This window comes from Marmota marmota, unplaced genomic scaffold, assembly GCF_001458135.2.
Source record: "Marmota marmota marmota unplaced genomic scaffold, marMar, whole genome shotgun sequence".
In the NCBI taxonomy this organism is placed as follows: Eukaryota; Metazoa; Chordata; class Mammalia; order Rodentia; family Sciuridae; genus Marmota; species Marmota marmota.
Genome location: NW_025999891.1, coordinates 4,531,148 through 4,559,029, shown reverse-complemented (window position 1 = coordinate 4,559,029; position 27,882 = coordinate 4,531,148). Strand labels below are relative to the sequence as shown.

Below are 27,882 nucleotides of genomic sequence, written 5' to 3'. Positions count from 1 at the left end.
ACTGGAGAATAAAATTGACTGGGGGGATGGGTTTATGGCTCAGCGGCAGAGCGATCGCCTAGCACTTGCGAGCACCTAGGTTCGATCCTCAGAACCACATAAAAATAAATAAAGATATTGTTTCCAACTAAAAAATAAATATTTGAAAATAAATAAATAAAATTGACCAAATTATATTGTGTGCATATATGAAAAATCACAATGAATCCCACTGTTATATATAATCAATAATGTGCTATTTTTTTAAAAAAGGGAGAAACTGCAGGAAATTCACTGGACTATTTGGAGAGTTAAAACAGTTGACACATTGATGCACATAAAAGAATGCCTGACATAGAAGATGCATTAAATATTATCTGTCTCAATCATTCTTCTTAGGACACTATTTCTGGTAGAGTAGATAAAGACCAATAATCAAAATATGGGTTCATGCAGTTCACTTAGTCTACCTGATAAATGTGGCTGACCCCATGTATTTAGGCTGCTTGGAGTTTGCCCCTTCTGAGAGTACTCATCCTTTGTCAAACTTGTCCTCCACTTTTCAAAGCAGAAGAAGACACCCTTCCCAGCAGCGTGGGCTGGGTTTGATGATGGGAACAAAGTGAGGGAGGATTTACTGGAAGTTCCCACTGGATTCAGCCTGGGTTTCCTCGTAATTCCCAGAGCATACTTTCCAGGAGTGACCTTCATGAGGATGATCCCTGTGATGTTTCTTGACCCTTCTGCACAATGGATATACAAGTTTTCAGAAATTATTTATATTAATTTTTATTATTACTATGATTAGAACCAGGGATTGAACCCAGGGATACTAAACTATTGAGCCACATCCCCAGCCCATATATGTGTGTGTGTGTGTGTGTGTGTGTGTATACACACACACACACATATACATACAATTTAGAGGCTAGGTCTCACTGAGTTGCTTAGAGCTTCGATAAGTTGCTGAGTCTGACTTTGAACTTGCGATCCTCCTGCCTCAGCCTCCTAAACTGCTGAGATTACAGGTGTGTGCAACCATGCCCGGCTCACTTGCAGAAACTATTTAGAAAGCAGGGGAGGCTTGGAATATCAGCCTTGTTTTCAAGTGGGGGCAGTATTGACAGTGGCCTGGAGGGAAAGGCAGTTTATATTCTGTTCTTCAACCTTGTTGAAGCTGCCTGCAAAGACTGGTAGGGAAAGCTAAGGACTGACTCCTGGATGGCTTGGTATGTGGCATTTGGAAAGGCCTAATTTCCTTTTGTAATATTTATGGGCTTATTGACAAGCAAGCTTTAAATTCTCTTTTAAAATTATATGCATATGATCTCCATTTCTAGATTAAGTGAACAATTCTGGCACCTCTCAGATAAATGGTGTCAAAATCAGTAAAGCCAGAGCAGTGTACAAACCAGCAGTGACTAGTCTGAACCCTTCCCATTGTCATGTCACCTACTGGCATACATGTCTTCTGTGGCCTAGTATTTTGTGGAAAATTATGAATTCTTTCTTTTTATGGTGAAATAAGAACTCTTTTTGGGAGGAGGGGGATTCTAGGAATTGAGCTCAGGGGTGCTTTATCACTGAGCTACATCCCCAGCCCTTTTCATTTTTTATTTTGAGACAGGGTCTTGCTAGGTTTCTAAGGGTCTCACTAAATTGCTGAGGCTGGCCTCAAACTTGATCCTCCTGACTCAGCCTCCTTAGTTGCTGGTATTACAGGCAAGCACTACCATACCCCACAATAGGAACTCTTATTGAAACAAAAATTAAAAGTTCATAGTAAGTTTCCCAAGCAACCACTTGCTGAATTCATTCCCTTTACTTTGTAGAGGTGGCTGCTGGGGACAGGAGGTGCAGGCATATGTAGCAGGGAGAGCTGTGAAAAACTGCTAGTACCTACATAGCACCCATTCATCCCGATTTTATAACAGTGATGCCAAAAATGTCCAGGGCGGGTTCACACTAGAAGAAATACAGAATTTTGTTCTATATGTGTAATATGAATTGTAATGTATTCCGCTGTCATTTATTTTTTTAAAAAATCAATAAAAAATACAGAATTTTTTGTTATATTGGAGAAAAAATTCATACCAGCTGAAATAGGAATGAAATGTCAACTTCAATCTTGTGCTTTTTTTTCCTTCTATAAGGCATATAAATACAGTTCTTTATACATATTAGAGTACCGTGTGATTTTTCTGAATATTTTTTAAATATTTTTTTTTAGTTGTCAATGGATCTTTTTGTTTTATTTACTTATATGTGGTGCTGAGGATTGAACCCAGGGTATCACACATGCCAGGCAAGCACTCTACCACTGAGCCACAAGTCTAGCACTGATCTGAATATTTTTAAAGTTTTGAAATATATGACTAACCTTGGCATGCCTATAATCCCAGGCTGAGGCAGGAGGATCCAAGTTCAAAGCCAGTGTTAGCAAAAAGTGAGGCACTAAGCTACTCAGTGAGACCCTGTCTCTAACTAAAATACAAAATAGGGCTGGGGATGTGGCTCAGTGGTTGAGTGTCCCTGGGTTCAATTACCTTCCCATAAAAAAAGAAGAAGAAGAAGACATATATGAACAATTCTCAGAATGTTGTGCCTACAGACAGCTTCAATACTGTCAGCAAATAGGAGGACAGAATAACAGTGTTAAAAACAAAGTTCACACTGATGTTACTTCATATGTACTACCAAATCTATATTGTTACTACTTTAGTTAATTATTTTATTTTATTTTTTAAACATTTATTTTTTTAGTTATGGTGGACACACTACCTTTATTTTGTTTTTATGTGGTGCTGAGGATCGAACCCAGTGCCTCACACATGTAAGGTGAGCCTTCTACCACCAAGCCACAACCCAGCCCCAACTTAGCTAGTAATTTTATGACACATATAAATCATATTCAACTCTCCATGCTTAATAAGGTAGAGTATGCCCTTAAATAATGAACATAGATCATCACTGAGGATCTTTAAGGCTAGCATCAGATCTAGAATACCATTACAGAAAATAGACAATCTAAAAAATTACTGCTCTGGGTTCATCAGATTCACTAAGCTAGTGCCCACAAGCTTGTGAATACACAAAGTCCATTTGCCAACCTCACTGACAGGATGTGGAGGAGGGGGCACCTTGTTCTGAGACTGCTTCCCTAGTTTACACCACCATTTTACTAAGGTTTAACTTGATTTAACAGTTTTTTAACTCTGGACACATTTAATGAGAGATAATCATTGTTACAAATATGAATCTGTTGATGAACTGATAATACTTTTATCATATAGCTCAATCAGTTACTTATTGTGTTAATTAAAGCAGAGAGATTTATTCATGTTACTTGTAAAAATATTCCCATAGTAATTTGATGAATCAGCAAGTGAATTTTGAATAGGTATCTATCAAAAGTAGAACAATTCTGGCCAGGTGCAGTGTAATCCCAGTAGCTTGGGAGGCTGAGACAGGAAGATCGTGAGTTCAAAGCCAGTCTCAGCAAAAAGTGAGGTGCTAAGCAACTCAGTGAGACCCTGCCTCTAAATAAAATACAAAATAGGGCTGGGGATGTGGTTCAGTGGTCAAGTGCCCCTGAGTTCAATGCTCAGTCTCAAAAAAAAAAAAAAAGTAGAACAATTCTTTGTTGCAATTTTTAGGATTCTATTGTTGGAAGATATTTCTAGGATTAAGTTGTAATAATATATAAAATGATTAGCAACTTAAATGAAACCATATCTCAGTTAATTCATCACCTATAAGTGGTAAATGTTTAATTTTTTGTGTTATTTAATATGTTATATAAGTAGAATGGTTTAGCTTGAGAAGACAATGATATTTTGTTGAATACAGATTTAAAGGGTGAGCATTTATGTTATTGAAAAGGAATCATGTCAATTTAATGTACATTCCACACCTCTTTTTCCTGAAGTGTACTGACCTGAATTAAGAAAGCATCCATAAGTTTGATATAAATTATTTGAACCATAAATCTCAAAGTATGTACTCAGTAAATATTAGGATCCTCCTATCTTTGTCTTCTGTCATCTAATAAAAATCAGTATAGTGGGGCTGAGGCTCAGCAGCAGCGGACTTGCCTGGCATGTGTGAGGCACTGGGTTTGATTCTCAGCACCTCATATAAATAAATAAAATAAAGGACTATCAACAACTAAAATTTTTTTTTTTCAAAAAATCAAGATAGTGATATTTTCCTGTAAGATCAAACAGGTGTAAGACAATCTTTAAGAGATCAACACCTGGAGACTATTGATTCTGTGATGGGATGTTCATAATTTCCTTTTCTCCTTGTCTTACAAATTTAGCCATTTAAATTGGGGGTGGGAGGTGGGTACCAGCCATTTGAGCCATATGTGAGCCTTTTTTTAAAAAAAAATTATTTTCATAGTTGTCAATAGACCTTTATTTTACTTATTTATATGTGATGGTGAGAATCAAACCCAGTGCCTCACACATGCCAGGCAAGTGCTTAACCACTGAGCCACTTCCCCAGCCCTATTTTGTGTTTTATTTAGAGACAGGGTCTCACTGAGTAGCTGAGTGCCTCGCTTTTGCTGAGGCTGGCTTTGAACTCGTTAAGTTTGAACTACTAAGTTTCAAAAATATTCAACTTAAACTTCCTTTTCCCTTTATTTGCTTTTTTAAGGTCCAGGACATCCCACCCCCGCCCCTCCCTTGTCAACAGTGCAGGGTCTGGGCCTCAGCTGACATGCTCATATCCACCTTCCAGATCCATGGCCCCACCCCCCATCGACCTCACGACTTCCAGCTCCTGTTGCTCAGGCGCTTAGAGGAACCAGCCACCGACCAACAACAGCGGGGCAGCTGGGCGGCCGCCCAGCTGGTTTGAACAGGCCGGCGAAGTCGCGGAGATGGGCAGGGTCTTAGAGCACTCCCGGAAGCCCTGGTTCAAGGGGTCTAAGCGCAGGAGCAGGGCCACCACTGCTTCCAGCCTCTTGTATCCCTGCTGACCTCCCCCGACTGCGGAGCTACCCTTCTCCCAACAGCGCTGTTGGGGGCCACCTTGGATTGCCACTGTCCCGCTGGTCTGCAGCGACAGCCCTCTGTGTGGGCTCCTCTGCACGCTCTAGCATGGAGCATAATGGGGAGCGTCTGGAAAGAAAGGCTCCAGCCTGGAAAGGGGAGCAGGCTGGCCCTGGCCGGAGTCTTCTGCGAGGCAGCATCCTGCACTGCCAGTGCCCGGCTCTGCTGCCCCCCACCTCATCACTGCAGTGACCGGCTCCTGGAGCCCCAGAGCCACCTCCCCAGTGCAAGGCCCCTTCTGGGAGCCTGACAGAGCTGGGTCCCCGGCCCACTCCAGGGTCCCCAGCCAAGGCGACCTTGGTTGGGACCAAGTGGGCTGTTTCCACTACTGCCACTGTTGTTCCTCAGGTTCAGCATAGACAGAAAGTTCCTACTGTTTGTATCCCCTCTCTTTCAGGTTCCAATTCATGGCCAGCTTTGGCCAAAGCAAGAGACTGGATTTTGGAAGGTGGATATGAGCATGTCAGCCGAGGCCCAGACCCTGCACTGTTGACAAGGTGATACCCTCCAGAGCTACAACCTCCCACACCCTGCTATCCTAACTGGTGGGTCAAGGAGTGTACCCCAGGGGTGTGCATCCAATGCCAGGCCAATTGCTAGATGGTGAGGTGACAGATGTCTGGGGAATATCTGAAGGTTGTTTGGCCACAGATCCAGGGTGGTGGTCAAAGTCTCAGAGGGACATGGATCATCTTCGAAGAGGGCCCTTGGGGAAAGCACAGGAGAGGGTGCACTAGTTCCCCCCCCCACGCCCCCCACTTGCTGTCAGGCTTCTGTGGCTAGGCAGAAGAGGTTGGCCTGGCTGGTGTCCCCCTGGGGACAGCCAGGTCCAGGACACAGACAAGAGTAGTAAGTGCATTCCCAGCCCCAGCCCTTTGGCTTCCAGAGGATGCTGACTTGTGGAAGGCAGGCATTGCAGCCAGCCTGAGCCAGGGACGAGTGAATGAGCTGTGAACTGAGCGACTTCTGGCTAGGGGTCTGTCTGAACCTCCAGGTGCCCTCCTATAACTTCACTTTCCACTTAAGATGTTTCCTCAACCTGTCCCAGAGGACTGATAATAGTAGGTTTGTTTTCCAAATAAGGCTAGATAAACCCACTAAACTCTCATTAGCCCACATGGGCTGGATCCCCTTCCCCAGCTGGCTGGCCTGATCATGGCTCCTCCAGAAGGCAGTGCCCCTTTGGCAATGTATATCCACTTATAGGAGTATTCCTTGAGCCTCAGGATGAGGCTGCCTCAACCATTGTTTCCAGAGAGTTCTTTCTCCCTTGCACCCAGACCTCCCTCCCTACAGCAGTTATACTTTGCTTGTCGCTGAAGGTCAGCTAGGTACCAGGCTGTCTTTTTTCTCACCTGGTCTGCCCCCTAGTCCCATAATCACCTTCCTTTCACACAGCCCATTGCCCAAGACCTGAGCACCACATGAGGCTGTAGAGGCCAGTGCTGTGGGGGTGGGTGGAGCCTTCAGCCAAGAGGGTGGCTTTCTTCTAAGAGGCTGAAGAGTGATAAGATCACATGCATTTTTTCTTTCTAGATCCTTTGACAGTGGAGTCAGAATTCCTTTGTCAACTTTCAGTTTGGAGTAGAAACCCACCTATAAGCCTGTAGTTCTGGGGCTGGAGAGGAGAAAACGGATTTGAGCACATTGCTAGAGTAGACGTAATTGCTCATCAGAGGTACAAAGACTGCAGGGAAGGCTGAGGACTCCAAACTTTGAAGACCTTCCTGGAACAATTGGTGAGAGGTACTGAGAGGAGAGGCAGAGCTCCTAGGGCCTGGCAGTTTATGACCCATCTCTGCTCAGCAGCTGGGGATCCAAAGCTACATCCTCATGCCCATGCTGGCAGTTGAAGGGGTGGCTGGAGCCCAGAAGGTCAGAGTGGTTCAGGCCCTGGTTAGACAGTTTCAAGAGTCAGAGGGGAATCGCAGGCTTGTTGGTCACTCACTGGTATTAGAGACTGGAATCTAAGTCATTCTCTGTCATGAGTGTGGATAAGGGCAGAAATACAATCTGATACAAATAGTTACTTTATGTTCTGGCTAGAATGACCTATTTTGAGCATCACAGCTGTTTTCTGAGTTGAACAAGACCAAGAGGAATAGAAGAGAAACTCACACTGAAAGGCTTTGTAAGTTGCCCAATTCCCACATCTCAGGAGTGGCCAAGCCCAGGTTAAATTGAATTCAGGTTAATCTGGCTGCACAACAGGGCCTCAACCCATGGCCTCATTCCTCACATGCTCAGCACAGGGAGCTGATGTCAGTGGCAAGAGGAACAACTGCTCTAGGGTCAGGCCAGGTGACCACTATGTGCTTTCCTCAGTAGAATTTTTTTTTCTTTTTTTTATGATGCTGAGGATCAAATCTAGAGCTTCATGCATGTTAGCCAAATGCTCTGCCATTGAGCCACTAACCAAGCCCCTTAGTGACTTTGAACTTACACAATAACTGATGTAGACGTTTCCATTTTAGTGAAGAATTTTTCCATCCACCATCTTCCACAAGTTTCACAAGGACCTTAAGTCAATGAATATAATGAGTGACAAAATAGAAGCTCAGAGAGGTGATGGGATCTGGTGATGGCCTCACAATTAGTAACCAGCAAACCAGGACTAGATCATGGTGTTTGAATGTGAGCCCCAAGCTTCTTGTTTATGAGATTGTCCTCATTACTTCTTGATAAGGGAGCTGATAAAAATCAGTGGGAAGGAAGATGGAAGTAGGAAGCAGAAGTTCTGCCCAGTTTCTATACCCGAGGTGCCCTGCGAGTTTTGCTTTCTGTGTCCTTCCTTCCATGGGTCATATCCTGCCAGCCAGAAGGGGAATCCAGCATCTTGTCCCTCCATCTTTGACTGATAATAACACAACAGGAAGTTGTTTAAAATTAAATTTTAGTAAAAAATTTACAATTTTTATTTGTTTATTCATTGGTGTTGGGGATCATGCTGTGCATAAGCTGTCCAGTGGGCTACTCTTCCAGCTCCTTCTCAGTTTTAAAATGTTTTCCCATTTCCAGAGGTTAGCCAAGATGAACTCAATGAAATCAATCAGTTTGTGGGACTCATGGAAAAATTGTTTGCTGAAGACAATACGTACGATTTTCTTTATCATTGCCAATTTCCATCGTAAGAAGGATTGAGTTGATTTTTTTTTTTTTTTAGAGAGAGAATTTTTTAATATTTATGTTTTAGTTTTCGGCGGACACAACATCTTTGTATGTGGTGCTGAGGATCGAACCCGGACCGTACGTATGCCAGGCAAGCCCACTACCGCTTGAGCCACATCCCCAGCCCGAGTTGATATTTCTATTACTGGCAGTGTGAACACAGAGGAAGCCATCCTAGGTGTTATTCTTGAGGCAGAATGGGTTTCTACTCATGATACTTTGCTTCAGGGATCATTCCAATTGCTGGTTAATGACAAGACATCTAGTTCAGCTGGGTGCAGTGTCCTGTAATCCCAGCAACTCAGGAGACTGAGGATCACAAGCTTGAGGCCAATCTAAGCAACTTAGTGAGCTCCTGTCTTTATCTTAAAATAAAAAGTAATTTAAAAGGGGGGTCTGGAGATATGGCTCAATGGCAAAGTACCCCTGGATTCAATCCCCAGTGCCAAAAAAAAAAAAAAAAACTTCTAGTTCAGTGCTTGTGCATGCCCCCATGGTGAATGTACACTTGTAAACATTTCCAAACTGTTGCAGACTCAACACTTAGGTAATATACAGTAAAAGTGAATTATTAGATAAGTGAGATGAAAGAAACCAAGCACATTTACAATCCAAGATTGTGAGTCATATGCTGGTTGGTATGGCCATGGGAGATGCTGTAGATGTTTCCAGAGGGTGAGTTTTGATCTCTGTACTGATTGTTTATGAACCAGTCATGGTTGTGGACCAGCAGCACCTCAGCCCACAGGTAGAGGAGCAATCCTCTTGCTCTAGAACTCCTTCTTCAAGCTGTCAACCAGGCCTTAGAGTTGATGCCCCTCCTGAGTGGTTCCTGGACAGATCCCTGATGCAAAATTACATGACAGCAGCACTTCCCTAATTCTGGGGGGGGTCCCAAAAAACTTCTGTCTCTTTATGTGGGTGTCATCTACCATTATTGGCCCATTAGGAATCAAAACTGAGACATTTAATAAAAAACATGTTTACTTATGTCTTCATTTTTAAAATAATATAAAACTGTCACATGTTTATATAAACAATATTTTAAGTGAAAAGTATTCTGAAAATATTTGGAAACAAAAAAGAAAGAATGGAGTGACATCATTTTACAGTTTTGCAAATCTTTTAATATTTGGCTTATTAGAAGACAGCTGGATTCTTCTACTTGTTTCTGTATTTAATGTTTATATTTAATTTATATCATGTAATCTCCAGAAAAGTCACTCTACACTATTGAGAAAAGTAGAATTAAAAAGTCAAAGGGCTGAGGTTGTGGCTTAGCAGTAGAGCGCTCACCTCGCACATGTGAGGCCATGGGTTTGATCCTCAGCACTACATAAAAAATTAAGTAAATAAAATAAAGGTATTGTGTCCAACTAGAGCTAAAAAAATTAAAAATAAAAAAAGTCAAATAAACTGGACATGGTGGTGCTCGCCTGTAATCCTAGTGTCTCGGGAGGCTGAGCCAGGAGGATCATGAGTTCAAAGCCAGCCTCAGCAAAAGCAAGGCTCTAAGCAACTCAGTGAGATCTGTCTCTAAATTAAATACAAAATAGGACTGGGGATGTGGCTCAGTGGTTGAGTGCCTCCGAATTCAAACCCACTACCAAAAAAAAAAAAAAAGTCAAATAGTATAATACTATTACAATAAATTGCTTCGATCCTGTGGACCTACACAGGACTCTGGCACCTCAGAACCATTTTAAAAGCCATTGCTCTCACTAATGTTTAATAGTATGTACTAATTTAGTTGTTTGTTTTTTGAACCCAGAGCCTCAGATTTACCACTGAGCTACACCCCCATTCCTATTGCTGGGTTTGTTTGTTTTGGGTACTGGGGATTGAACCCGGAGGGCTTAACCACTGAGTCATATCCCCACTTTTATTTTTCATTTTGAGTTAGGGTCTTGCTAAGTTGATGAGGGCCTTGTTAAGTTGCTGAGGCTGGCTTTAAATTTGGGATTCTCCTGCCTCAGCTTCCCGAGCTGCTGGGATTCTGGGGGTATACCACGGCACCTAGCCCTGTTGCCAGTTTTTGAAGTTGTTTAGTTGCTTCTCAGTAGTTTGTTACCAGAAGTTGAGAGTCACTGTGGAGTGTCATGATTTCTCTGTGTACAGTAGTATAATACAATGAGGTAGAGACAGTGCTTAGGGCAGGTTTATTGCAAGGTAAGGGAGAGGCAAGAGAAAGTGAGATTCACTCTGGAGACAAAGAGAAAGGCAGACTGGCTAGGGACCAAAACACCTGGAAATTATTAAGCTTTCCACCTTTTGTTAGGATAAGGGACAGGAAGTTGCAGAGGCATGAAACCTTGGCGAAGGGTCTTTGGGCTCAACATTTTGGTTAACTGTTGTCCATTCAGGAGAGGTCCTCTACCTGCACTGTGTGAAAATTGAGGGTATGCACTGTGTACTTGGGTCACTTCACCCTTTCTGACCTAGTGCTACTGGTGGAATGTCATGTAACAGTCAGCTAACACTGGGAGCAGATTGTGGACACATGTGTGATCTTGGGAACATGATGTGTGCCATAAATCTGAGAGACAGTGCTGTGCCTCTTTCTGGAATGTGGCTGAAGACGAGCAGCTGTGGGTCAATGACCAATCATCTACTCCTCTCTCTGGCCCTTTTCCTTCTCTCATTTCTTCATTTCTTCTCATCGCTAGCTAACTACCTCCACTAACACACACATACACACACACACACACACACACACACACACACACACGTTGGGGATTAGAACCCAGGGCCTTGTGTATGCAAGGCAAACACTCTTACCAACTGAGCTATATCCCCAGCCCCCACACGTATCTTTTGTTATTCAGAGATGTCTTTGTTTTGCTTTATCCTATTTAGAACCATTTCTTAGTTCTAGTCCCTTGTTCTTTTGTTTCAATTTATATGATTTTTTCCCCCAAAGCCTTATTGAGGTATAATTGATTTTTGATAAATTGCACACATTTAAGTTGTTATCCTGAGGAACCATCAACATAACCAAGGTAATGAATGTGCCCATCACCCCTTAGAGGTTTCCTCCTCTTTTCATTGCCTCCCTGTCCCCAGGCAACGCTGATCTGCTTTCTCTCACTCATAGTTTGTATTTTCTGAAATTTTTTTCTCTTGGTACTGGGAATTGAACCCAGGGGTGCTTTACCATGGAGCTACATTCTTGGTGCTTTTTAAATAAATTGCAATAGGATCTCAGTAAGTTGCTTAAGACTTCATTAATTTGCTGAGCCTGGCCATGAATTTGCAATCCTCCTGCCTCAGCCTCCTGAATCACTAGGATTGCAGGTGTGCATCAGATTTTATTTAAATAGAGTCATACATTAATGTATATTTTTGCTCAGCTTCCTTTGGCATATTTTTAGTTTCCTCCATGTGGCATTATCAGTAGTTTCTTCTTTCTAGTGCTAAATATTTCTTTGTATGGATATTTAAAAAAATTTGTATATCTATTTACCTATTTATGTGGTACGTATGCATATTTTAGCCATCATCACAGTTGCCAAGAACATACTGTATGAGTCTTCCAGCAGACACCTGTGGTTCTCCTGAGTGATGTCTATGAATGGAACATGTGGATCCTGCAAAACTGCTGAGCTGTTTGCCCAAGTGGTCACTACTTTACATTCTTACCACAGGATGGAAAGTTCCAGCCGTTTCCATTTTCACCAGCACTCACATATGGTCAGTACTTTTAAAATATCATTTAATATACCTTTATTACTGGAGTCCTATGCCATAGGCCTAACTCCAGGGATCTGAACAAACCAGGTCTGGCCATTCAAGCACCAAACAGAAAAGATAATGGTGAAAGCAGAAAAAGAACTTTAATTAATATGGCCATACTGGGAATGCAAAGTGAGATCCATCCTGTCCTATCTGCTGATTCTAGATGCTGAACATGATGTCAGGTTTCAGAGAATTAGGGGACCAGGGGACTGGGGGTGTGGTGGTGGGGGTCAGAGGGCACTCAGAGGTGGAGAGATTTTTAGTCCTGGGCGCATTACTGCCTGCCCGTACCTTAGCCCACCCCCTACCTTTGCTCACACAGGCTAGCTACACCAGAGAACAGAAAAGGAAAAAAGTTTATTGAAAACTATGTACAATTGGTCCAGCTCCTACCACAGGCTGCAATCTGGGCCAGTCCCTCCCATAGCTTAGGCAGTGTCTTGGCCCCTGATGGAAGAGGCTGGGACTGGGGCTAGGGCCCAGACCCACTGTGGATCATCGAGAATTTACAATTCAAAATGGCCTGCAAGTGGCAGGTAGGGAATAGAGAATAGATCCTTTCCCTGACCTAGTCGCAGCCTGGAGCAGGGGACACTATTCTGAAACTTGGGCCCAAGAGGGCGGAGCTAGACTGTCTGGGAGTCTTGGCTGCTCCTCTTGTAGGAGGCCCTTCTGGACATGGAGGTAAAACAGCCCCACTACTACCCCTCCCCATGTGCCAGAACCCATGGGCTTCAGGGTCTTGGCCTGGGGACACCAGTGACCCTTTCTCTCAACACTGACTTGGGGTCGAGGGTTCCTCCTGGAGCACTCCCCATGCAGAGGACCTAGAGTTGAGAGGTGATGCTGGAGAGTCACAGCTCAGGGCCTCCTGGACTAGGGGGTAGTTTGGGGGGTCAGGGTGTCCCACTGTAGGAATAGTCTGCTTTATTGTGCATCACCAGCCGGTCATCCACGAAGTAGAAGCTGTCAGACTGTGTCTCATATGGGTGACGGATCATCTCGCTGACTGCAAGAGAGGCCCAGCCAAGGCAAAAGGTCAGGAACCTGAGCCACACCACTACAGGGGCTTCAGGACTGGGACACAGGGATAGCTGAACCACCTCAGGGAGTTCCTCAATCTCTTTGAGCCTGTTTCCCTACAGGTGACATGGGAATAATGCCAGACACAAAAGTGACCCAGGATGGGAGAAAAGGGAGTCAGGTCCATAAGCACCCCTCCCTCTCCATCTTAGTCCCCATACATCCCCCACTCTCCCAGCTCCCACCCCTCTGCCCACGCACTCAGCTCCTCAGAGAGAGGGGGGAAGTCGTAGATGTGCTCGCATGTGTTCTTGCTGCTGGGAATGCAGAAGCCAAAATGGAAGTCAAAGCTTTTGAGTAGCTGGTTGCGGAAGTAGTGCCTCTCAATCATTCGGAAGTTGTTGACTGGCTTGTCTCCCACTGTGAACTCAACCCTGCGCAAGGGAAGGGGGCAGGGCTGAGTCTGGCCTTGGCGACAGCCAGCCAGCTTGACAGACTCTGGACAGAGCACCCCTGAGGGAGCTCAGTTAGAACTCAGGAAGGGCTGTTCCCCCTTGCTCCCTCACTCCCAGCCCTCACCAGCCCAGTGACTCACGTGGCTCCCACCTGCCTCAGGCGGAGGAAGGCAGGCGTGAACTGGTAGCGGACAAAGCGTCCGGCATTGGGATCCAGGTCTCGCCGATTGATGGGCAACCGCTCTGCAAAGTAGGCCAGTTAGCCTCAGTGGGGTCCTTACCCACCTAAGGTTCCACCCCTGGTCCCTGTCTATCTGGATTTTAAACAACTACCCAGGAGAATCTGTTACATATTTAGGGCTCAGAACTTTGGCCAAATGGTGGCACCTAGTGGTTCTAAGTCAGGAAGTCACCAATTTCCATGGAGGTTCCCAGAGGCACAGGATGCACACAGGCAGGGGACCTCTGGGACTGCAGTTCCTAGGGAGACCTGCAGAGGGCAGGCTGGCAGGAACTAAAGGGGCAGGACTGTTTCTCAGATGTCCACCCCTAGAAACAGATGGAAGGGAAAATAAGAGGCCTCACTGCCTGAATCCTCCTGAAAATGCTGGGGTCTGAACCCTAGCTCTGCTCTGACTCCTCTGTGGTCCTAATAGTCCCCGGATGGCCCACTCTTAACATTTTCCCTCCTCCCCTTTGTCAGTGGCCCACCCAACCCGCTCACCTGAGGCGGGAGGTTTCTTGATTTCAAAGAGGACAGTGCCTGAGTCCATGTCCCGGATCTTGAACCTGACAAAGTCGATCTTGTAGATATTCTCCTCAGGGGAACACAGGTAGTCTAGAAGAGACAGGCAGCTGAGCAAGGAAGGGACCCAAAAGTCTCTGCTGCCAGTTGAGCTTTTGTGGGATCCTGCACTTCCTACTGCCTTCTCTGATCCCTATGGTTACTGCACTCCAGAGGAGTGAATTAAAACCCTGCTCTAGAGGAGCCCCCACAGCATAGAGGATGTAATTCTGCCCTGGGGATTTAATGGTGGATGAAAACCCCCTTGAGGGTAGCCTCTGGGAGACAGGCAAGGGCAGTGCAGAGAAGAGTGGAGGACAAGACCATCTCCCTCCATACTTTGCTTCCCACTCTGGAGTTTAGGATCCTTATTCCAGCCTCTGCTCTGCCAGGCTGGCTGCTTTCGGGCCACATAGGTCTCCAGGTTGGTAGAATCCTCCAGCATACACGCCTGCCTTTGGAAACCTCACTTCAAAGGAGATGACACAGCTCTGCCTTGGGAGAGCACAGTCCTTCCCTGGAAGGTGCTCCCACTCTCACTCTGCGCCTGCCCTTGGCACAAAATCTAGGAGTGTCAGACAAGGCTGATCTTGAGGTGACTTCCTTGGAGATGGGTATAGCTGGGGCAGGTATACAACCCCTTCCCTGTTTCTCCTCATCCCCAACCCTCACCTCATCCTATAAGCAGCTTATGTAAGCCCAGCTCCCTTAAGCAGCTTAGCCAAAGCTCTGCTGACTCCAGTCCTGAGCCTAGGATATTTGGGGGAAGGGGCCAAACTTTCCTCCCATCCTCTGTTGATTTCCAAATGGAAGGAAGTCTTTAGCAAACAGAAGGACCCCCGTAAAAGTCATCTATCTAGCCTTGGCCCTGAGCCACCCCCACAGAGAAAGTACTCTCTGGCTCCCAGAAAATACAGGCTAAGCCAGGAAGAGGGTGGGGCAGGTGTATCAGGAATGTGCAAGGGAGACAGGGGAGTCTCCTCAGGCCCAGAAGGGAAATCAGGGACAGTGGTAGGCCCTGCCTAAGGAAGCTCAGGAATCTACAGGGCCTGATCTAATCCTCATTGTCCTTGCAGGATACACAAGTGCTTAGGGAGGCCCTGGAAATAAATAGGAAGGGGCAGAGAGGTGCAGGCTGGTACCGTCAGCCTGCAGAGACCACATTCTCCCCTGGTAGCCTATAGAGGCCTAGAAGTCACCCTCCAGGATCCTAGGCCATCTCCTATTACTCTGTGGTAGGAAGTTTGTCTCTTTCCCACACCTGGGGCAGCCCCCTCCAGGCAGCTTTCTGGTTGTCCTCTGGCACCTAGGGACCCATTAGGAACTACATAAAGCTTGGAGAAGGCCCTGAGCCTTTACCTGTTACCAAATTGTGGGGGAAGGAAGGAAATGGGAAGTGGGAAGCTCCTCCTTCACCCTGTACACCCCTTATTTTCACAGAAAGTAAGCACTGGTCCAAAGAAAGGTTCAGGGCATGAGGTGAAGAAGGGAGCAGGACCCTAGATGTGGGCTCCCTGCAAGGTCCCCCTCCCCTTTTTTTTTTTGCAGTCTGACCCCAGTCTCTTCAACTGCAAACAATCTGTCAGCTCTTCTGTCTGAGGAGAAAGTGAGGACAAGGGATGCCAATGGCTCAGAATACCACAACCACTCCCTCCCTTCTGCCGGGGAAGCTGAAGCCTGAGGCCCAGGGTTGGGCCAGAGTGAGGGCGAGAGAGACTAAGGGCTCAGAACACAACTGTCCCTTCCTCTCAGCCACAAATAGCTTCTTAAGCTGGATTCAGGGCCCAGTAATCCAGGAAAAACAAACCTCAGATCCACATGATTAGGGTCAGAAGACCCAAGCAAGGGGTGCTAGGGTGGAGAAGCTTAGCTCCCTGCTCTCAGCTCCTACACAGGAAAGGGCTCCAACAAAGCCCGCACCCCTACTCTTTCCCCACAGATGCCACATCTCTAAGGAGTATGAATTTCCTCCAAGTTAGGAAATACATGTTGTAACTTCACCTGGAAGCCTCCTTTGATTTCAAAGTAAACCCCTCAAATTATCCAGAACTCAGGCAGGTCAGTTTGACCTCCATCCCTGGAGCTAAACTGAATCCTAAATGCTGCTGTTGCAAATTGCAGCCCAATGACTCCAACATCAGCCTGGTCCACTGATGCCTGCTTATGCAAGGGCGCTCAGCCATTTGGGGGCCCAGCCAAGAAAAGAATGGCTGCAACCTAGCTCAGAAAAGGAAGGAGACCCCAGGGACCCAAAAGCACAGGCTCTGGCTTGCCATCATGGTCCTCTCCATTGCTTCATGTGGGAGCCCTGGGCTATATCCGCATCCCAAAGGAGAGAGGACTCAAGGGTGCTCTCACAAAGGGAGCCAGGGCAGGTTACTGGGTAAACGATGCCAAGGTGGAGGCCACGGTCTTGCTAAATATCTCCCATTCTTCAAGGCTAGTCAAGCCTCTGTCATGAGGTTTTTGAGTCTTTGTTCCCTGTCTATGGTGACCCTTGCCTCTGCCCTGAATACCCAGTTGTGCGCCTCCAGGCAGCAGTCCTGTGACAAACCCCACACCCCATAATACTGATAAAAGAACCCTATTTACAGAGCATGCATAACATGCCACTGTAGAAAATCAGAGGACTTATTTTATTTTCACAATAACCTTATGATGGAGGTGTCATCCCCATTTTACAGATGAAAATACATGCTCAGAGAAATGAAGTTACATGTCCAAGGTCACACAGCCCATTATGTAGCAAAGCTGGGACTCCAACCCAGGCAGTCCAGTCCAGAAACTCACAGTGGAGACTAGGCTTCTCTTGACGACAGAGCCCCTGAAGAGGACAGGCCCCAGTCTAGATTTGAGGGGGCATTAACTCACTCCCAGGACAGAGCCCTTAACCAACACACTGAAGCTTCCTGCTCAGTTCCTTTCCAGGGTAAGGGAATGGCCCCAGACCACCTGGGGGACCCAGGGTGAGGGTATAAATGGTCAGGGAGACTTGAGGGTCTAAAGCTTCCTAATTAATTCAGTCACCACCTAGTCTCCAGGGTGGGGGCTCAGCCCCCCTCCTCATTAGTGCCCACAGGGCCCAAAATGGTTCTTAAGACTCCATATGGAAAGGGTTTGAGTTGCAGCTGCTGCCCCACCTCCACCATGGGAAAAGGGGTGGGTCCCTCAAAAAGGAAGGAGTGGGGTGGAAATAAACCTCTACAAGAAGAGGGGTGCATAGGTAGATCAAGGGAATCAAGGGAAGTGGGGCTTGGAGATCCCAGACTTGGAAGAAGACGGGAGAGTCGTTAAGAGTAGGGGACACAGGAGACTGGAAACGGGTGGGGGAGGGGCGGCGGGGGAAGGAGGGTCAGGGGGCGGGAGCCCGAGCTCCACGCGCCGCGCCGGCCCCCTCCGCCGCCACGGGCGGCGCTCCCTCGCCGGTGCTCACCGCCGGTGATGCGCTGTAGCCCCAGCACGTCCTCCGGCGCGATGGGCTGCTTTCCGGGCAGCGGCCCCGACCTGGGCCCCGGGCCTGCCTCCGGTTCCGACTCGGACCCAGATTCGGATTCCGCCTGCAGCTCCGGCGTGGGTTCCACGCTCGTGCCCGAGGCTCCTGGAGCGGGCTCCGGTCCCGTTCCATTCCCACCTCCGCCCTTCTTCACCTTCATGGCCTCGCGGGGCCGCGGCTAGCCTGCTGCCGCCGCCACTGCCTGAGCCGGCTGGAGCCTGGGGAAGGGGGAGCGTCCGCAGCCCCGCCCCCGGCCGGGCCCCAGGTGCCGTCCCGCCCCCTGCCCCGCCCCCGGGGTGGGTCCTGCTCCGACCCCGCCTTCTGCCGGGTCCACTCACGCTGAAAAGCAGCGGGCTCAAGGCCAGGGTGCAGGGCTTCCACTCTTCTTACTTCGTGGTTGGATACTCCCCGCTCCCCCCCCCCCCCAACGTAAGGGATCCTGCCTAACTCCTCTTACTCGCTGGATTCAAGCCTTAGGGATCCTCTTGGCCTGATGGCTTCTCTTTTAATCTCTGCTCAAGCCTCAAACTGTTCAACCTTCATTACACCCACCCCCTCTAAAATACTTAACCCCAGTCTCTGATTAGCTTTTCCCACTAATGCATTATGTGAAATTACTTTTATTTGTTCACTGACTCTTCTCCATGAAAGATCAACTGTGAAAGATCCTATCAACTTTGCTCTTTGTAATATCCCAGCACTAGCATAGTGCTCCTTGCACATTCTCTTTCTTTGACTTATTCATTAATGAATTAGTATCCCAGAGCTTTCACTAATACCAGCATTCTCTCCTAGAAACCCTACTATGTAGCAAAAGCAGATGCTAACAGCCTTAGGAACCCAGGAAGGACATGCAGAGGGACCACAGCCCAGGTGCCCAACCACACTAGAGTTCCTCAGGACAGAGGAACAAGATAGAACTGTAAACGCAGAAAAGTTATTTACACATGAATGAAAATCATGCTCATACTCCATATAATTTCAGTTCATATTCAACCCAATGTTTATTAAGAACCTGATATGCAGCCGGGCGTAGTGGCACACGCCTGTAATCCTAGCGGAGGCTGAGACAGGATCAATCTAATACCTCTCACCTTGGCCATAAAAGCAGGCTTTCTACTGAGATACTGCCCCACTCAGTCTATCTTCTCAGGCTTTTTCCAGGATTTGTGGGCTTCCAGGAAAATCTTAACCAGTGACAGGAGGATGGGCACGGCCATAGGGAGGAAGAGTGGGATGTAGATGGCAAATTTCTGATCATCAGGGAAATAAAGGAGGTGGAGGAGTGAAGGATCAAAAAAGGCACGCTCAGAAGATGTCACAGCTTCTTGACTGGCAACGAAGGCAGATGACAGGTGCCCAGAGGCCAACTCCTCTGCTGCCTTCTGGACTGCAGCTACAGCCTTGTATACCTAGGAAGGGGAGAAGATGGGGTTACCAATAAGTTCTGGCTTGGCGTACAGGGTGCTAGCTGGGCCTTGCTGAACCTTTCATCTACCAAGAAGGTTGCCTATAGCTCACCCAGGATACACGGAGGCCAGCCTAAAAAAGCTATGGTTTATTTTCTGAGAATCAACTTGAAATCTTCCTTCATTCTTATCTAGACTCCTGGCACGTCCATCTAGAGGAAAACCTGGGGCATTTAAAGATGCATGCCCCACACACCTTGCCCAACTCTAGGCCACAGAATCCATCCCTTCCCCACTTACCTCAGATGCCACATCATCCTTAATAACAATGTTGCCAATCTTGCCAAGAAGCTGGGCCAGAGAGGTGAGAGTGGTGGTGGCTGTGGCCAAATTCTCCACTGACCGAGCCCAAAGCAGCCGATCGAGTTCCCAGGTCATTAGTCCTTCACTCTTAGGTCCTGAAAGCAGGCATTTTGGAGGTACCTGGGGCTGAGCAATCCCAAAAAGCAGACTGTAGGAACAACAAAGCAAGAGGTCAGAAGGTGGGAGACAATGACTAAAAAATCCTAGAAGATCTGTCCTAGGCTAGTGATTTTCAATTATCCTAGGAAGCTTAAGGGATGTGGAGGGTGAGCAGCATAGGGGTGTTCTATGGTTCTTGGTAAGAATGAAGCAATCCAGAGCCCCAAACCTGGCTTCAACCAGAGTGTTTCCATTTTTTACTGGTTTCTAAAATGGACTTCCAAGATCTTGTTTGAAAAACATTCCACAGCTAAAATATTTCTGATAATATCAACTTGGTTTAATATTCCCTCTCTATTCTCTCTATGCACAAATGGGGACAGTGGGACTGAGTTAAGATATGATCCAGAATCACCTTTTTTTTTTTTTTTTGGTACTAGGGATTGAACCCAGAGGTGCTTTACCCCTGAGCTATACTCCTAGTTCTTCTTATTTTATTTTTGAGACAGGGTCTTGATAAGTCTCTCAGATGCCTATAATCCCAGAGAGTTGGGAGGCTGAGACAGGAGGATCACAAGTTCAAAGCCAGCCTCAGCAACTTAGTAAGGGACTTAGCACCTCATCGAGACCCTGTCCCTAAATAAATTTTTTTTAAAAGGGGGTGGGGTGGGGCTAGGGATGTGGTTCAATGGTTAAGCATCCCTGAGTTCAATTCCTGGTACCAAAAAAATAAATTAATTTAAAAAACTTCTGATCCTCCTGCCTCAGCCTCCCAAATAGCTTAGATTTCAAGCATCAACATTATGCCCAGCCACAGTTATTTTCTTAAACATTCCTAGTCACACCCCTAGTCACACATGACTTCCATAAGTCTGTTTTTCTGAAAACAGGTTTTATCAGCCACTAGTCCTCCTTAGAAGGATGACACAGTCCTTGGAAACCTTTCTTGGTTTCCCTGGAGCTGTAGGCACAGCCAAAGTATCCCCAGCAAGTGAGATTTCATTTTACTCTGCAATACCTTTCTACAGCCAAAAAAACTATGGCCCCTCTTGGTAGACAGACCCCGAAGTGGATCAACTGGGACCTCACCGCAACTGAGACAGGAACACCTCCATCACTCGTACCATGTCCACCTCGACTCTTACTGGCAGCTCCGAGGAATTATAGGCTTTGGGGTCAACATTATACACCTGAAAGAGCAAGAATAAGGTTGCCATGACACACCAAACTGTGTACAGCTCTGCCCTTGGCACACTGGAGGCTATAAGAGAAAAGGAAGGCATATGCTCTGCTCTATGGAAGCTACAAACCCAGGGGAAAGTTAATATTTGAGTACCTACTATAGGAATTTTAAGTAACTTGCCTCAACTACCCTCCCAAAAGTCCTATAAGATAAAAAAATTTTATACCACTTTACAGTTCCAATTCGTGAGAAGCTCCCAGTCTAACAGGGGAGACAAGATTCCTAACTTTGCAAGACTCCTCCAGAGAGAGCCAAGACCTAAGATGAGCCCAGAGTACAGTCCTAAGTGCAATCTGGTAAATACAAAAGGTTCACAGTACAGAAAATACCAACAGAAAAAAGAAACAGAAGGGCTGGCAGAGGAGGGGCATGAGCACACAGCACTCTCATGTCCTTGGTACCTGCCCCTCCCCAAAAGGGTGGGCCATAAAGGACCACAGAAAACCAAAGGAACAGTTTCAGGGAACATCTGTCCATTCCTGAAACTTGGGCTCTGGGGTCTGCATAGTGCAACTATTACCATAATGCCACCCCAGCGGGGACTATGGAAGGCGTTGGTGGCCACTGGAGCCCCATCCTTGTCCTGAATATATAGGGGGGAGTGAGCAAGCTCAGGCACATAGAGTAGAAAGTTGAGCACAGGGTACAAGGAGGCAGCACTCGATCCTGTGGAAAAAGAAAACAAGAGTTAAGATACCAAAACACATTGAACCTAGAGCTTAGTTCTAGGTCAGCCTCTACCTTGATGGTCACTCACTATGGGACTCAGTTTCTCTGACTGGTAATCACTAAGACATTCTCCAGTCCTGGGTTTCTACGTAAAGGACCTCTGAACTCCTGAGACAGAACACAATCCTTAGCCCCAAAATGCCCCTGGAATCTCCTATTCTTGAGAAAGCCCCCCTTGATTGTCTAGACAGCTTTCTTGGTCACTGTCACAATGCATTTTGTTACTATAGCTAGTTTTACTCACAGTTATAAATGTGACCTGTGTCAGCTCCCTAATATCCTTCATTCACTAGCTATCCATACCAGGTTGAAGTTTAAATTCCTTAATGTGGTCATTTACAATCTGGCACCTGTCACCTTCATCTTTGGTCACTCATTCACATTCACCCACAATGAACTACTCCCTGAATATCTATCTATGCTCTCTTACTTTTCTATATCTAAGCTCAGAGTTCTCTTTTGCCTGAACTGCCCTTCCATTTCTGTACTCAGCAATATCACAAAGCAATCCCTCAGCCAGAGTTTGCTAAATGATAAAAGAACAAATGGACCACGGGCCTGTAATCCCAGCGGCTTGGGAGGCTGAGGCAGAAGGATCACAAGTTCAAAGTCAGCCTTAGCAACAGCAAGGCGCTAAGCAACTCAGTGAGACCCTGCCTCTAAATAAAATACAAATTAGGGATGGGGATGTGACTCAGTGGTTGAGTACTCATGAGTTCAATCCCAGTATTCAAAAAAAAAAAAAATGAATGGAAGAGCAATTTGCTCAGGTCTCACATGCCGTGATCTACGCTGGCCTACCAGTGGTGCTTGAACTTCATAATTAATGATATAATTACTTTGGTCTGCTTGTATTACAGATCTTAGCCACACTTGTTCTTCCTAGGCTCCACCCAAAAAATGAAAAACCATAATGCTAACTTCAAGGATCTTCCGCCTCAATCAGAACTGTCTATTCAAATTCTGCCTTCATGGACTTCTGCCTTTCCTAGATGTGTTACTGTATCTTACTCTAGATAGCTTTTAAGGAGGGAGACCCAACATATCCTTTTGTTAAAAGTGCTGGGAGTCATGATTAATAAGTGATTTTGGGTTAAAGAAAGAGATGTCAGCCAGGCACACTGGCACACACCTGAAATCCCAGCAGCTCAGGAAGCTGAGGCAGGACAATCACAAGTTCAAAGACAGCCTCAGCAACTTAGCGAGGCCCTATGCAACTTAGTGAAACCCTGTCTCAAAATTAAAAAAAAAATTAAAAGGGCTGGGGATGTGGCTCAACGGTTGAGAACTCCTGAGTTAAATCTCCAGTATCAAAAAAAAAAAAAAAAAGGTAAGATGGAGATGATCAAGAAGCATCATGGAAAAAGAAAATAATTTGGGAAGGCTGGCTGCTTCATCAACAGATACTGACAGAAAATGTTTAGACCAGAGTGGAAAACATGNTGAGTGCCCCTGAGTTCAATTCCGAGTATCAAAAAAAAAAAAAAAAAATAGATGGAGATGTCAAAGAGCATCATGGAAAAAGGAGACTAAATCTCCCTAGTTCCCCTCAAACCAACCCAACCTGGCAACCATCACTATATACAACCTGCCTCCAACCACAGGCTACGCCTTCAGGGTCTCTCCCTGGCCTGGCAGAAAGACCCTTGCCCTCAGGAGCTCACCTAGACGGGACTCCACTGGGTTTATGACATGGGGGAGGCTATTCATGGCCAAGTAGTAGCTGGATGAGGCTGGGTCAAAACGGGGGTTTACCCCCAACATCGCATAGTAAAGGATCTGTAGAACAAACAAGGAAGAGATTATTTTTAAAAATTGATTTATGGCCTGGGTTAGGGATATAGCTGAGTTGGTAGAGTGCTTGCCTCATATGCACAAAGCCCTGGGTTCAATCCTTAGTACCAAAAAAAAAAAAAAAAAAAATTGATTTGTGACCTCCTTTGTCCCAAAAAAGATTTGAGGTGTTCTAAAGAGATACAGTTAGGACAAGGCAAAACATAAGAGACAGCCAGGCATGACTGTGCATGCCTGTAATCCCAGAGACTTGGGAGTCTGCAGCAGGAAGATTGCCAAGTTCAAAGCCAGCCCCAGCAACTTAGCAGGGCCCTGTCTCAAAATAAAAAATAAAAAGGGATGGGGACATAGCTCAGTGGTAAAGTGCCCCTGGGTTCAATCTCCAGTACCAAAAAAAGAAAAAAAAAAAAAAAAGAAAGAGAGAGAGAGAGATCAGGGTTTAGAGAAAATAAGGCACAGGAAACAAATAACAAAGCCAAGAATAAAGCGGGGGAGAGTGGTACTGGGGATTGAACTCAGGGGCACTCGACCACTGAGCCACATCCCCGGTCCTATTTTGCCTGGCCAAGATGGGAGAATTGTTTATCCAGTTTTGGTAGTAGGAATGATTGTTTCTGAATAACTGCTTGATTTGATCTTGTAGACAATGAATTATTATTGTTCTTTATTTATTTGTTCAGGCTGCTAGGAAATCTTATAAAATGTATGGTTTTCAAAGCCCATATTCAGTATATTAAATTTTATCCTAGGTGCTGGGCATAGTGGTGTACCCCTGTGATCTCAGTGACTTGGGAGGATGAGGCAGAAGGATCACCAAGTTGAAGGCCAGAAAGCAAGGCCCAAAGCCACCTAGTGAGACCCTGTCTCAAAAGATAAAAAAGGGCTGGGAGGCCAGGCGCAGTGGCATATGCCTTTAATCTAGTGGCTCAGGAGGCTGAGACAGGAGAATCACAAGTTCAAAGCCAGCCTCAGCAATGGTGAGGCGCTAAGCAACTCAGTGAAACCCTGTCTCTAAATAAAACACAAAATAGGGCTGGGGATGTGGCTCAGCAGTTGAGTGCCCCTGAGTTCAATCCCCAGTAGGAAAAAAAAAAATTCTCCCATCTTTTCCCAGCAAGAACATAGTATGATATAGAAAGCTACATTTTTTCCATCTTTATTGTTACTAGGTTTCCATAGTTCAGGAAGCTTTTTATTTTTTTAAATAAATTCCTTAAGAATGGCTGGCAGCATTAACATCTAGACACTCCCCTGAATAGAGTTCTAGAGGGAATCATAAAGAAATTGGTTGGTTAACATCAATGGAACCCTAAGCTGGACACCAAGAAGGCAAAATAAAGACACCAGAGGGGCTGGGGTTATAGCTCATGGTAGAGCATTTGTATAGCAAAGGTGAGGCACTGCGTTTGATTCTCAGCATCACTTATAAATAAATAAAAAAAGGTCCATCAACAATTAAAAATATTAAAAAAAAAAAAGACACCAGAACCTTCCTTAAAGGGACAGGCAGACACACACACACTAACGCCTCAGTTCCTGTCCTTAGGGCACTGGCATGCATACACATACATGGAAATTGCCAGAGAATCAGCAAGCTTGAAGAGATGAAAGTACAGATGTATTTTGTAAACACTAAATATGTATGAACTTCAAAAGAAACTCAATTTACTCCCAGTCTCACCTGAGAATCCACAGAGAAGTTGCCAACAGCACTAAGGACATTCAGGAAGGGCTGCACATAGCGCCGGACAGCCCCTTCAATGTCCCAGTAGACGTCATGGGACTTGGGGTCTGGATTGAGTAAACTGAAGGTGATCTCATAGCCTACAGAAACAGGAGTCAGAAAATCAGAATTTCCTGTGGATAAAGGAGAAGGGACAGCCTATACCCCTGACTAAGCTGAACTTGTTTCTCCTTGAATGGGGCTAATTTTGGGGCTGGGGATGTGGCTCAAGCGGTAGCGCGCTCGCCTGGCATGCATGCGGCCCGGGTTCGATCCTCAACACCACATACAAAACAAAGATGTTGTGTCCGCCAATAACTAAAAAATAAATATTAAAAAAAAAAAAAAGAATGGGGCTAATTTCCATCACGGAACCAAAGGGAGAGTAAGACCAAATAAGGAACACTGAGCGCTCTAAGAAAAAATTGAGATGAGAGAAAGAAAAGAATAATGAGTTTGCATGCAGATTTTCCTCCTCCACTAACTACATAATTCATTGCCTCTCCCTTCCTATGGTAAAGCCTGATGCCCTACCCAAACTGGACTTGAGAGGACGTCTCTTATCAGAGCTCCACTTGTCCTCTGGGAGGTGGTCAGCCAGAGCAGCAGCAAGTACATCCTCAGTCAAGGACATGGCCTGGGCTACCTGGATTATGCGGCGGCCAATGATGTTAAAGGCTTCCCGGTGCATTATCCCCCGCACAACTGCTGTCCTCTCAGGCCCGATGTAGCTCATCATGTTCTGTGAGGGGTAAGAAAGGGACAGAATGCTCACGGATCAGTGAAGAAAGCAGAAAGATAGTCTGGCTCCTGACTTAGAGAACCTGGCCTTTTGCTACTCCTCTCTCTGTAGTCATGGTGAGTTATCAACTAAGTTTTTCTGATCTGAGCCATATATATGTGTTCTCCTATATTTTTATTCCTTTGTCTTTCCCAATAGGCAGAAGTCCAGGCAGCATCCAAGTCCTAAGTGGCAAAAAAATAAAGAGAAAAAAATTTTTAAAAAAATCTTTAGCAGCTGGGGCTGGGGTTGTGACTCAGCAGTAGAGTGCTTGCCTAGCATGTGCAAGGCACTGGGTTTGATCCTCAGCACCACATATAAATAAATAAATAAAATAAAGTTATAGTATCCAACAACAACTAATATAAAAAAATCTTTAGGGAATGATAAAATGGTGAACTGGAAACTAAGAGATGGCATGCTGAACAGGAAAATAATAATTAAAAAACAACCGGAAAATTTGATTTATGCGAAGAGCACATGGCAAAGAAGCAAATGCAAGAATGTTCACGACAGCATTTTATCTAACAGTGAAAAACTGGAAATAATTCAAATAATTCAATAGCAGCAATAGAATAAATTATGTTTATGTTTATATAATGAAATACAGATACAAATGTATGAATTATCACAGATGAGTCTCCCAAACATGAATGCTGAACAAAATTAAAGTTGAAGCCAGGCGTGGTGGCACCATCTATAATCCCAGTGGCTCAGGAGGCTGAGGCAGGAGGATCACAAGTTCAAGACCAGCCTCAGCAATTTAGTGAAGCTCAAAGCAACTTGGTGAGACCCTGTCTCAAAATAAAAAATAAGGGGTTGGGTTTGTGTCTCAGAGGTAGAGCGCTCGCCTAGCATGCATGAGGTTCAATCCTCAGCACCACATAAAAATAAAATATTGTGTCTACCTATAACTAAAAAATAAGTTATTTAAAAAAATAATAATAATAAAAAAAATAGGGGCTGGGGTTGTGGCTCAGTGGTAGAGTGTGTGCCTAGCACATGCAAGGCCTTGGGTTTGATCCTCAGCACCACATGATAATAAATAATAAATAAAATAAAGGTATTGTGTCCAACTACTATTAAAAATAATAAATAAATAAATAAATAAATAGGGCTAGGGATGTGGTTTAGCAGTTAAGTATCCCTGGGTTCAATCCCCAGTACCAAAACCAAAAAAATTAAAGTTGCAAAAGAATTGTATTATACCATTTATATAAATTCAAAAATAGGTAAAATTAAATATATTGTTTACAGACATGTGATTGAACTCTAAAGAAAAGGAATAAGAGATGCATAAATATGAGCACCTGGGGCTGAAAGGAAACGGAGATCACAGGCTCCAACTATCCTGAAGTTCACAAACTGGGAGTGGGTTTATATAGTCTCATAAAAATTTTCTTTCATCTTTTTATAAGACTTAAATATTTCATTATAAATTCAAAAAGAAAATAGTTCCCTGCAGTTTTCTGCTTCTAACGTGAAAAGGTCAATCAATCACTTATATTACCATCACAACCTATTCAAACCAGATGATTCTTTTTGGTTGGTTTTGGGGTTTTGTTGTTTTGTTAGGTGCTAGGGATGCAATCTAGGGGCTTGCACATGCTATGAAAACTCTACCACTAAGCTACACCACCAACTCTCCAGTAAATTTTTTTAAAAATTCTTTTTAGGCTGGGCGTGGTGGCGCACACCTGTAATCCCAGTGGTTCGGGAGGCTGAGACAGAAGGATCATGAATTCAAAGCCAGCCTCAGCAAAAAGTGAGGCACTAAGCAACCCAGTGAGACTCTGTCTCTAAATAAAATACAAAATAGGGCTGGGGATGTGGCTTAGTGGTTGAGTGCCCCTGAGTTCAATCCCCAGTATAACCCCCCAAAAAATTTCTTTCTTTCTTTTTTTTTTAATTGTAGTTGGACACATTACCTTTACTTTATTTATTTTATTTTTATGTGGTACTGAGGTTGAACCCAAGACCTCGCATGTGCTAGGCACATGTACTCCTGAGCCACAACCCCAGCCCCCCCCCCCCGCAAAAAAAT

The 27,882-nt window shown here is 45.3% G+C and overlaps 2 protein-coding genes across 2 annotated transcripts in view; both read right to left on the bottom strand.

Annotated features, from left to right (window-relative positions):
• Positions 1-12,280: 12,280 nt before the first annotated feature.
• On the bottom strand, positions 12,281-17,939 carry Unc119 (unc-119 lipid binding chaperone). The gene is made up of 5 exons (XM_015501122.2): positions 17,638-17,939; positions 14,145-14,258; positions 13,561-13,663; positions 13,227-13,399; positions 12,281-12,951 (listed from the first exon to the last, which is right to left on the bottom strand). Exons 1-5 carry the CDS (start codon positions 17,855-17,857, stop codon positions 12,839-12,841), a joined length of 723 nt encoding a protein of 240 aa, XP_015356608.1. The 5' UTR covers positions 17,858-17,939; the 3' UTR covers positions 12,281-12,838.
• Positions 17,940-18,676: 737 nt separating this feature from the next.
• The window catches only part of Pigs (phosphatidylinositol glycan anchor biosynthesis class S), a 16,174-nt gene continuing 6,968 nt past the window's right edge, over positions 18,677-27,882 (bottom strand). Inside the window, exons 6-12 of the mRNA XM_015501121.2 lie at positions 25,592-25,799; positions 25,016-25,158; positions 23,205-23,319; positions 21,332-21,477; positions 20,658-20,758; positions 19,407-19,617; positions 18,677-19,109 (exon numbers count right to left, since the gene is read on the bottom strand). Coding sequence (XP_015356607.1) covers positions 18,834-19,109; positions 19,407-19,617; positions 20,658-20,758; positions 21,332-21,477; positions 23,205-23,319; positions 25,016-25,158; positions 25,592-25,799 — 1,200 coding nt within the window. The 3' untranslated portion in view covers positions 18,677-18,833. The remainder of the gene's footprint in view (positions 19,110-19,406; positions 19,618-20,657; positions 20,759-21,331; positions 21,478-23,204; positions 23,320-25,015; positions 25,159-25,591; positions 25,800-27,882) is intronic.